We start from the raw sequence: 12,792 nt of genomic DNA on the forward strand, positions 1-12,792 counted from the left end.
TCACATACTAGCTCATAGAACAGGTCTGAATAAATGCAAAAGAATTGAAGTTATCACCAGTATATTATCAGATCATAGTGCAATCAAGCTGGAAATCAATAGTACAAGAAACTGTAGAAACTTCACAAGCACATGGAAATTGAACAACACTCTCCTGAACAATCAACAGAATACAGAGGAAATTAAAGAAGAAATAAGACAGTTTTTACAAATAAATGAAAATGACAATACAACATACAGGAATAAAAAAATAAATAAAAGAGCCTGGATTTAGCTTAGTGGTTTGGTGGCCTGCCTTGCAGGTGCAAAGACCCAAGCCCAATCCCCAGCACAAAAAACAAAACAAAACAAAACAAACAAACAAGAAACCATACAGGAATCTATGGGACACAATGAAAGCAGTTCTATGAGGAAAATTCACAGCACTGAATGCCCACACTAGGAGAGCAGAGAGAGCTGAAATAAACAACCTAATGATGAATCTTAAAATTCTAGAAAAGCAAAAGCAAGAAAAACCCAAAGCTCGAGAGGAAATTATAAAGATTGGAGCAGAAATCAATGCAATGAAAGCTAAGAAAATGATACAAAAAAATAAATGAACAAAGAGTTGTTTTTTTGAAAGAATAAATAAAATTGACAAACCCTTAGCTAATCTTATCAAAAAAAAGAAAGAAAAGGCTCAGATCCATGCAATCAGGAATGAAAAAGGTGAAGTCACAAGAGATCCCACAGCAATCCAGAGGATCATTAATACCTACTTTGAGAACCAATAAATTGGAAAACACAGAAGAAATGGACAGATTTTTAGATACTTATGAATTACCAAAGTTGAACAAAGAAGATAAAAACATTTTAAACAACCTAATCACAGTGAGTGAAATTGAAAATGTAATTAAAAATTTAACAACCAAAAAAAGCCCAGGTCCTGATGGATTCACTGCTGAATTTTACAAGACATTTAGAGAAGAACTACTGCCTTTACTCTTCAAACTTTTCAATGAAATTAAAAGGGAAGCTATACTTCCAAATTCATTTCTGGAAGCAAGTATCACTTTGATTCCCATACCAGGGAAAGATGCAACTGAAAAAGAGAACGATAGGCCAATCTTTTTAATGAATACAGAAGGAAAAATCCTTAATAGTATACTAGCAAACAGAATACAGAGGATCATCAAGAAGATCATACATCCTGACCAAGTTAGATTTATTCCAGGGATGCAAGGATGGTTCAACATATGTAAGTCAATAAATGTAATGCACTATATTAACAGAGTCAAGGACAAAAACCATATGATCCTCTCAATAGATGCAGAAAAAGCATTTGATAAAATTCAACACCCATGCATGATAAAAACCCTGCAAAAAATTGGAATAGATGGTCTATACCTCAATTTAATAAAGGCTATCTATGAAAAACCATCAGCCAACATCATATTGAATGGCCAAAAACTGAAAACCTTCATGTTAAAATCAGGAGCAAGACAAGGAAGCCCATTATCACCACTTCTCTTCATTATAGTTCTGGAAACATTAGCCACAGCAATTAGCCAAGAGAAAGAAATTAAAGTAATAATGATAGGAAAGGAAGAAGTTAAACTATCATTATTTGCTGATGATATGATACTCTATATTGAAGATCCAAAAAACTCCACCAAAAGACTTCTAGACTTAACTGAAGATTCAGTAGAGTAGCTGGATACAAGGTGAACACCCCAAAATCAATACACAAATTCTTGTACACAAATAACAGACACATGGAGAGAGAAATAAGGGAAAAAATTCCTTTCCCAATAGCATCTAAAAAAATGAAGTATCTAGGAACAAATCTACCAAAGAAGCAAAAGACCTCTATACTGAAAGCTATAGCACTCTGAAAAAAGAAGTTGAAGAGGTTACTAAAAAATGGAAAGATATCCCATGCTCCTGGGTAGGAAGAATCAACATAGTAAAAATGGCCATAATACCAAAACTGCTATACAGATTCAAATCAGTGCCAATTGAAATTCCAACACTATATTTCACAGAATTAGAAAAAATAATCCAAAAATTCATTTTTATCCATAAGAGACCTAGAATAGCAAAGGCCATCCTAGGCAACAGACACATGGCAGAGGGTATTACAATTCCCAATTTGAAACAATACTACAAAGCCACTGTGATAAAAACAGCATGGTTATGGCAAAGAAACAGACCTGAGGATCAGTGGAACAGATTGGAAGACAGAAAAACAAATCCAGATGTACTCAGCTACCTCATCTTTGACAAAGGAGCTGACCATCCTCAGTGGAGGAAAGATAGTCTCTTTAATAAATGGTGTTGGAAAAAGTGGATTTCAACCTGCCAAAGATTAAAATTGGACCCTTTTCTTTCACCATGCACTAAATTAAAATCCAAGTGGATTAAAGATCTAAATATTAAAGCAGAAACATTAAACTTGCTGGAAGATAAATTAGGCAGAACTCTGGAAGACATTCGCATAGGAAAAGACTTTATGAACAAGTCCTCAGTAGCTCAGAACTAGCAGAAAGAATCAACAACTGGGATCTCATCTTATTAAAAAGCTTCTGCACTGAAAAAGAAACCATCAGCAGAACTAAGAGACAACCTAAAATGTGGGAAAATTTTTCTACCAGCTGCTCCTCAGACAAAGGAGTATTATCTAGAATATATAAAGAACTCAAAACAAAAAGCACCCCCCAAATATAAAGACCTGATTCAAAAATAGGCATCTGAAATGAACAGACATTTCTCAGACAAAGAAGTAAAAGCAGCAAGTAAATATATGAAAAAATGTTTCACATCACTGGTCGTTCGAGACATGCAGATGAAAACAACACTGAGATTCCACCACACCCCACAAAGAATGGCTGCTATCAAGAAATCACACAATAACAAATGTTGGCAATGTTGTCCGAGAAAGGAATTCTTCCCCATTGTTGGTGGGAGTGCAGACTGGTGCAACCACTGTGGAAATCAATATGGAGATACCTCAAAGAGCTGGGACTAGAGGTTCCATTTGACCCAGCCATCCCTCTGCTGGGTATCCTTCCAAAAGAATTAAAAGAATCATATCACAGTGATGTATGCATACCCATGTTTATAGCGGCACAGTTTGTAGTAGCTAAAACTTGGAAACAGCCCATTTGCCCTTCAGTTGGAAACTGGATAAAGAAGATGTGGTTTTTCTATAAAATGGAATATTACTCAGCCATAAAGAATGAGAAATTAGATTCATTTATAGGAAAGTGGATACATATTGAGGATATACTCTTAAGTAAAATAAATAAGTCACACATATGTAAATACCGAATAGTTTCTCTGGTGTGAATAAACTGTAATAGTACATAAGATCCTAATGAGATTACTGACAATGTGAAATGGTAAGAAAGGGGCTAAAGGTGTAAGGAAGGTGGGATGGGTAGAAGAAGGGTAACAATGGAAAAGAAAATAATGTGAGATAATGAAAAGATGGAAATAAAGTGTTTGCAGATAGGGAGGGGAGGAGGGGTGAAGGGAGGGCAGGAACAAGGGGAAAAAAGGAGAACCAAGATCTGTCATGTAAAGGTACAAGATCCCAACAATGAATGTAACTGTACTGTATCCCTAAAATGTACCAATAAACTGAATTAAAGTCGTAAAAAAAAGAATACATTAAGTGCATTTTTATTAATTTCAATCACTATGTTGTATAAGTGTTCTCTTTAACTACTTTTCCAATTAAGATTTGCATCCTTTGGCCCTAATATTATCGCTATATTAGCATTCTACTCCTTTTTAAAAAATGCTGCATCTAGGAAATATCCACCTTAAAATTAAAAGCCAAATAAGCAATTCTTCTAAAAACAAAGAGAATTCATCATGGCAAAATAGTACTACAGAAATGCCAACGGAAACTTTTTGACTAAAAGGAAAATTAACGGAATGAGTAGGATCTCTGAGAACATATAAAAGCACTAAATTTTATAAAATCCAAATAAATATAAAAAGCATACTTTTTTATATTTATAACTGTATAATGAAAAAAAGACCTGTTTTGACTATAATGTGTCTGGAGAGCAATATAGGCAATGAAACTATGAGGCCTCTCTACTTAACATCAAGTGATGTACTACTTAGTTAGTGTGTGAAAAGTTAAGAGTATACCTTTACCCCTAGAGAAAGCATGTAAAAATAATACAAATTGGGATAACAGAAATTCAAATAATTTATTACAGCATATTTACAAAATAATCATGACAAGGTATTGAGTATTTCAAACTGAGCTGATAACTTTTTTGCATTTATTTAGTAGAGTAAATCCACAGAATGGTTATGTTATTATTACTATGAACTACCTGTTGGATTATTTTGCTCATTTGCACTTGATAATTTTTAAATCATTTGTAAAGGAAATGCTTTGTACTGAATCATTTTAACCTAAGAAAGAATAAACTTATGATTAGTAAAATATTGAAGATAATGAAAAGTATTTGATCTGTAATAATGAAAAGAGTCATAAGAATAGTAAAAATGAATTGTTTATGTTTTATTCAATTATTCAGAAACATTCTGACCTCTTCTTCTGCATCTGTTTCATTAAAATTCAGGATCTGTGGGTGATAAAATATTTGGTAACCAGCGATCTACTCAGTGAATATCATTATAGAACTGTGTTGTATTATTATTGAGACTTTTGCAGTTTAAACACGTCTTCTACACAGGATGTTAAACTTTTCTCTTAGTAGGGAACCAGTAAAATGCCAGTTTTCTACAAAGTCACAGAATATACTCATAGAAAGCTTTAAAAAATTTGTTTAAGATTCATTTTTTCTCAAAATTACTATTTGCAAGGTTTTGTATATTGCGGAGTACTGATAAAGCTATAGTCCATGCATTATTCATTTCCTATTGTCTTTGGCTACTTTTGCACTACAAACACAGAGTTGAGAAAGCATGAAGAGAAGGTGTTTATTCTCTTTGAACATACTTTCTAAGGTGTTTTATCTTTTTTGTTTTAGCAGTTGATGAGTAAACCCTACTGTGACTCTTATTCTTAAAAACATTCCAAGGTTTCTAGAATCTTTTAACAGCATCTTCCCCTGTACATTGAAATCACACATGGTACCACGACCATCTACTCCTGGTAGCCTTTGTGTTACTTTGATAGCCACCATCTTTCTTTTAGTGTTTTCATTGATTGTTACTTAGTCTATGTATTAACTTTCCCTAATACAGTATAACGTATTAACAGTAGAAGTAGGAAATGAGTCCTTAAAAGCAAGGAGCTGCAATCCATTTAAATAAAATATTTCTCTTTGTAAATTATGAATATAAAAGAGTCAAGAACTTTTCATCCAACTATTTGTTTTGTGTAAAAATTTAGTTCTCTAGAGAGCCTTTTCAACTTTCCAAAGGTATAATAGGTTTACTCATTAAACTTTTTTTTTGTTCTGCACTGTAACACACAATATCTTACTTATGAGAAAGACTTAATCCCTTGTGAGTATCTTATCAAGGGATTGCCCATCACTTTGCTTTCCCATCCCAGGAAAGAATTTCTTTCAGGGCCCATCCCAGGTATCAGCTTAATAAATGAGAAAGTACATTAAGCTGATACATAATAAAAAGATATAAGCTATAATTTTTGCTAGTATTTGTGTTAGAAATTTGAGTCATAAACTGAACATTGAAGAAAGGCAATCTGGATTGCAGAAAATCTTCTTGTTAAACAAAGGTCTGCTTCTTTTCATTTTTGTCTCTTCATGAATGCACTTGAATTCATATGTCTTATTATAGTGTTTACTAAAATAAGAAATAATATTCTTAATACTTCACATTTAATGTTTCTTCTTCAAACCCCTTTCCTTTAGATAATTTTAGTTATATTTCTTAATATTTTTTGAAATTTCTATTGAAACCAGGGACTTGTTAATGTAAAATATGAATTTAAGGAAAATGATGTATTATAGTTTAATAGGCTCTGCTAGAAGTTAGTTTCACTATTCTTCTGTCTTCTAAAATCAATTGGCAAATATTTCTTCTATCATTTAATTGTTTATAGGAAGGCTGACTATTGTGCCTGGACCAATTTCATTCTATTATACTATCAAAGAATATTTCTAAAGACCAGCATCTCTGAAAAGAGTTACCAATCAGATTAATGTATAAATGTCCAAAATACTTGGAAAAAGTGTCAAAATTGGTGAAACCAAAGTGGTGACAAGAAAAAAAAATATCAGAGGAATTTCATAATTGTACATTTATAATTTAATCAATTCATTATGACATGCTTTACCAATACATATAATTATAAATTTATGTGAAATAAGACATTAAACAGCATTTATAATTATATTAAAATTATAAAAGGAATCTTCATATTGAATTCATCATTTGCTAATTTTCTTATTTATCTTTGGAAGATTATTGAATAGTAGACTAGTATGCTGCTCAATTCCACGACTCTAAGCAAGTCATGGAAATATTTTTTAAGTGTCTTAGTTTCCTCATAAAATTAGAATAAAAATGTGTTCATATCTCTACTGCTTCACTTGTATTTAAGAATATTTTGTAGTCATACCAACATGTCTAAAATACATTAGATGCTTACTGAAATGCACATTTATTTCTTGTTTGTATATTCTACCCTCTCAAAATTGTCCTGTGTGTCTTCTCTTTCCATAAGCTTATAGATTTGCATTTGTAGTTAGTATTTTCTAGAAAGAAAGAAATATCTTTGGTCAAGCGTATAAATATCTTTACTTGGATTCCTATGCTCAGAAAGAATGGAAGAGAGATAAAAGTAGGAAAGAAAGAAAGAAAGAAGAAAGAAAAAGAAAAGAAGAAAGGAAAGTAAAAATCTTTAGAAAATATAAGCAAATACTACTACTATTTTTAGCACATTAATTTTTTCATTAAAAATTTATATCCTTATAGAGACAAAAATAATTGAAGAAATAACATAATGAGATTAATTTTCAAAAGATGAAGTTTTTGTTATGCATGTTCCACAGGCTTTCTTCTAATATAACAAAGACATAATGTTATGTGTTATTTTTTCCATCAAAAATAAAAGTTTAGCTACTAAAAATGAAATAACAATTGAATTTGATTCTTAAATTCTGAAGTATATTATATATTCAAGAGATCTTTTGAAGTAGATTATAATATCTGTAAGAAACATCTTTCACCGAGGGAGGCAAATTATAATGGAAATAAATTGATGATAAAATAAAGAAAATAAAAACAAAAATAAAACAAAACAAAATAAAATCAAAGCTTTAATTTCCAGATATTTTTCTGGAATCTTTATTTTCTCAAAGCACATTTAGAGTATCAGTCAAGATTATCTGAAAAGGGTTACAAGTCAGATTGAATGATGCAGCGAAAAGGCTTTATAAGAATGGTAACATAATCTTTATTTTCACTGATGTCTTATAAAATAATGTGATAAATATTCTTCCACACTATTTTACCAATTGTTTTTAGTTAAAAGAAGTGCAGGAGTCTAATACATCATTTTTAATCTAAATTATTATTACTACAGTTCTACCTACCTCAGTTATGAAGAGTGAGCTGAATAGGAATTACTCAGAGGTGACTGAATTTATTCTTTTGGGATTTAGAGCCCCTCAAAAGCTACAGAGCCTCTTATTCTTACTGTTCTTGGTGATCTACCTGGTCATTGTAGCGGGAAACGTCAGCATGATAATTGTCATTAAGACGGACTCCAGACTTCAAACGCCCATGTATTTCTTCCTTAGAAACTTGTCCTATTTAGATCTCTGCTATTCCACAGTCATTGCACCCAAAACTTTAGCCAATTTCGTGACCAATGAAAAGAAGATTTCATATAATGGCTGTGCCGCACAATTTTTCTTCTTTGCCTTGTTTGTCACAACTGAATGCTTTCTTCTGGCTGCAATGGCCTTCGACAGATTCTCAGCCATTTGCTACCCTCTCCTTTACCCTGTGCACATGTCACACAAGGCCTGTGTTCAGTTGGTAGCTGGATCTTATATCTGTGGATGCATAAATGCAATAGTGCAAACAAGTTTCACCTTCAGTTTGTGTTTCTGTCAAGAAAACAGACTGGACCACTTTTTCTGTGATGTTCCAGCACTGATCAAGATCTCCTGTGTTGACACCTTTGTAAATGAGACTGTACTGTTTATTCTCTCTGCTTTCATCATCATCAGCACCACAATTGTCATTTTGGTTTCCTATGCTTACATCCTTTCCACTGTTCTGAAGATTCCCTCAACCCAGGGCAGGAGTAAGACCTTCTCTACCTGTGGCTCCCATATAGCAGCAGTGATTTTATTCTATGGAACTGTGTTTTTCACATATGCTCAGCCTGGGGCCATCTCCTCACCAGAGCAAAGTAAGATCGTAGCTGTGTTCTACACACTTATAATACCGATGCTGAACCCTCTAATATACAGTCTGAGAAACAGAGATGTGCAAGATGCTGTGAAAAGAATATTATATGAGAGATGATGCTCTCTGTGACATTTAAAAAGTGACTGTACCATGGAAACAATTTGATTTCTATGGGCTCTAGTCACTGTTGTTACTGTAAAATTATGTCAGACATTTTTATGTGTGTCAATGTGTCAATTTTCAGTTTTATACATTGATATTTCTAATAAGATAGGTACAGATATAATCATTTTAAGTGCTCTCTGTGACATTTAAAAAGTGACTGTACCATGGAAACAATTTGATTTCTATGGATTCTAGTCACTGTTGTTACTGTAAAATTATGTCAGACATTTTTATGTGTGTCAATGAGTGTCAATTTTCAGTTTTATACATTGATATTTCTAATAAGATAGGTACAGATATAATCATTTTATTTTCCTAGAATTCATAAAATACATAGAGGCAATTTATGATGTAGAAATTATATTTCAATTATACTTTGACTAAGAAGTAAATATTAAAAATTGTTACTATATATTCATTAAAAAGTATCATATCTATGTGTATTATTTAAAAGGTAAATCAATCTTTTTTACAAGGTCAAATGTACTGAGCTGTTGGCAAAATAATAGAGAATTTTTTCGTTAAGAACTCAGTGTTTTCCCAAAGTTCCAGGACTTCTTTCAGGAGGGTATCTTTCCCGGATTTGCCTTACCTATGACAACTAGACTCATGAAATATCTTTCACGAAGTCATCCTTCACATAAAAATTCTGACAATAATATTCTGCATATTTATTTTCTCATTCTCCACAATATAAAACATTACATTATATAATACAAAACCTGGACACATAGAGAGCATATAATATACACCATATATTGTTTTTATCAACAATTTTAAAATCAGAAAATCTAGGCACTGGATATTAAGTAACAGCGGAGTTGAACTCAATATTGGTATGACTCCAGAACTTTAATTATCCAAACATATCTGAGTGCATATTCTAATGCATATGGAGTAGTCTAATATTCTAATTGCACAGGCTAGAAACAGAAATTCTTGCATGGAGTTGTAGACATAGAGTCAATCTTGAGCATTGCAAATTTGACCCTTTGTCATCATTCATGTGATTATTTTTTGTTTCTTTGTTTTTGATAGGGGCATTGAACACAGGACCTTGTACTTTTGAGGCAGACGGTGGCACCATTGAGCTAAGTCCTGGCCTTAATTTATTATTGTTTTGCTTTTCTTTCAATGTTATAGTAAATTTTGTTATGAAGTAACATTTGTATGTAATTTTATTTATTAGTCTTTTAAAACTTTTCAAATGTACTTACCTAGTAAAAATGATATAATTTAAACATTATTTATTTAATTATTTAGGTATTGGGGCTCGAACTCAGGACCTTGTGCTTTCAAGGCAGGTGTGTTGCCACTGAGCTAAATTCAAGGCCCTATATAATTTTTAATTTAAATTTTAGTTTAAAAATTTTACCTATACATCTTTAAGACTCTAAATCACTTCATTTTGCCATTAGCCATTTTTTCCAAAATAGAGAGGAAATGAAAGCTTTTGTTTAACTTTCTGTCTTTTATTTTGTTTTGTTAAGATGTGTCAATACTATATGAGACTCTAGGAACCTAACTGAGTCAGATGTACCTGGTGAGAGTGAATCAACTTGTCTGAAAAAGTGTGTTCAAGGTGGTATGTCACTGCATTTGCTTTTAGTCAGATTAATAGTGAGAACTAGGAACAAAAAGCAGAGTAGATACATTTGAGAAACTTTAAGTTTGACCAGAACAGAAACTCACATAAATCTGGGGCTCCGAATGGTGTGGTTGCTAAAGAGATCAACACTGTTACAAAGCCAGGTATGTGCTTTGTACTGCAACTATAGTAAAGATACCTGGAGGGTATCTCAGGAATCAGTAAGATCTCACCCACTGAAGGCTCAATGGTTCAAATGTATAACCTTTCATTGGAGCAGAGAGACGAAAGGTGAGAGAAACACCACCTAGGGAATTGGTTCCCCAAGATTCATTTCACTGTATCATCCCCCTAGGCACTCAGAGGACACTGCAGCAGTGGTCCAAAAGGGCTCAGCTACTGTTGGAGCTGGCAGCAGAACTTGTCATTTTCCACAGGATAGTGGCTGTGCAGACATGCTAATTGTAAGAAATTTGGGGTCACAGAGGCTTCCACTTAGATTTCAAAGGAAGGCCTGAGAGACCAGGAAATGTGTCACTGGTCAGATTCCTTGCTAGGGGTCACTATGAATATTACTAGGAAGCTGTGAGAGTGAAGCCAAAGTTTCAATGGAGAGCCTAGGCGATAGGAGGTGCCAGCATCATGGAACAGTTTTTCAAATAAAGGTCATAGGTAGTAAGTGGAGTGAGCCTGAGAGAGGTCATGTGGTGTGGAACTGAAAGAGCCACGATGGGTACAAAGCTGCCCAACCCTCTGGAACTCATCTCTCCACCATGTGCCCCAGATGATAGAAATGGAGCTACAAAATTTAATGTTTGCCCTGATAAATTTTGTTTTGTTTTGGTTTGGTTCAATTCTTTTCTATCTCCTATTCCTTCCCTTTAGTAATGGGAATGCTTACCTCATGGCATTGTATCTTGAGAGTATGTATATTTGTTTCTTATTTTTACAAGGATTCATAGCTACGAGTTACTTCTAGTCTCAGAAGAAATTTAGGACTTGTAGTTTTGAGCAACAGTTGAACAGTTGAGACTCTGGGGCAAGGATGAAGGCATTTTTCACTGTCATATTAGGCAGAATTATGACTTGATAATTGTGTGTATTTGGAGAGTAATATTACTTGATGAGATGTGACTAGATGACAAGATGACAAGGGGTGGATTTGTTCCAGTTAATCTTGACTAGCAACTGGAATAAAATTAAAAGAGGTGATTGGATTGTGAAGGCACTAACCACATTGACAGGTTCAATGCAGAGTGAGCTACTAGGAGGTGAGGCCTAGGTGGAGGAGATAGGTCATAGGGGCATGAATTTGCATATTCTATCTGCTCCTTGGCCCCTTCCTCGGCAGCTTTTCTCAACCTCATCAGACTATCCGCTGTCTTGCGTGGAGCAGGTTTCCTTCATCATGCCCTCCTACAGTGATGTCTCTGTCTTGGAGTCCACCGACTGAGAACTGTAAGCTCTGACACTGAGCCACAATAAGCCCTTCCTCCTTTAAGGTGTATATGTTAGATATTTTTCCTAGTGATAGGAGATATGATCATCATTCATGTTTTTGTTTAGCAAATAAACCATGACTTCACATTTCAATTTTTAGGACTCAAAAAAGAATTATAATTATCTTTAATGAATAAAAGGACTTTGAATCTTACAAAGTTAAAAAAACTTCTGGTTTTTCTTATAAAATAATGTCATATGCACATGATAGCATTTTTTTTGCAGAAAGCACTATTGTACCACTTAACAGATGAGAAATATGTGGTCATCACAATTTTATAAATAGTTAAAGATATATACTCTATTTTTCTATGGTTAGTAAAAAATCTTCAATTTTTCAAAGCTAGGATTATGTGTTCATTTATACTATCCATCCTTTCAAATGTACTTTTGAAAAGTGTCATATTTCTTTTCTTTTTCTTAAGAGGGGAGGTTTATTTGGCTCATGTACTCAGGATTTATTCCATGGTCAGTTGGCATCAAGGCAGGAAGATCACTGTGGGAAGGTGTGGCGGAGGAAAGATGCTCAGTTCATGGAAGCCGGGAAGAATAGGAGAAACAAAAGAGCAGGAGACCAGGGCCAGAGTGGAAGAGGCAAAGGACTAGATATAGACCACAAGGTTATGGCTCTTTAACCCACCCAGGAACACCCAGAAGTGTGCTTTACTAATTCCATGGGTAGCCCCCAAGCAAATTAGGTTTATACTTAAGCCTAACCATCACAGAATGTATATGTTAAAGTGAGAGGCCAAGGTTAGATATAACTCAGAGTGGGTATATGGTATTTGATAAATGAATGAATAGTAAAAGCAAATGTCTAGGATTTTCCACTATTATAAATAATATTAAAAAGAATGTCCTTTTACATATATGCTTAGAGACTTGTGCATCTTCTAAAGTGGTACTGGTGAATTAAATATTATCTACATTTGAAGTTTTGCTACCTACTGGCAAATTACCTTCTCTGATGGAATCAGCCATTTATTCCTCTACAGGATTTAAGAGACTTCATAACCCTGCCAAAAAAGAGAAAAATGTTATTACTAAATGTTTAACATTTAGTAACTCAGTGTATTTATCAGGGATCTCCAGAGAATGCAAATAATAGAACACACACACACACACACACTCACACACACACACACACACACACACACACACACACACACACACACACA

General features: G+C 33.6%; 1 protein-coding gene across 1 annotated transcript; it reads left to right on the plus strand.

Moving 5' to 3' along the window:
* The first annotated feature begins 7,542 nt into the window (after window positions 1-7,542).
* On the plus strand, window positions 7,543-8,478 carry LOC104851956 (olfactory receptor 12). Its single transcript, XM_010609393.1, has one exon. The coding sequence runs from the start codon at window positions 7,543-7,545 to the stop codon at window positions 8,476-8,478; it is 936 nt and encodes a 311-aa protein (XP_010607695.1).
* Window positions 8,479-12,792: the final 4,314 nt, after the last annotated feature.

This window comes from Fukomys damarensis, unplaced genomic scaffold, assembly GCF_012274545.1.
Source record: "Fukomys damarensis isolate Sample0158 unplaced genomic scaffold, DMR_v1.0_HiC HiC_scaffold_15, whole genome shotgun sequence".
Taxonomy (NCBI): Eukaryota; Metazoa; Chordata; class Mammalia; order Rodentia; family Bathyergidae; genus Fukomys; species Fukomys damarensis.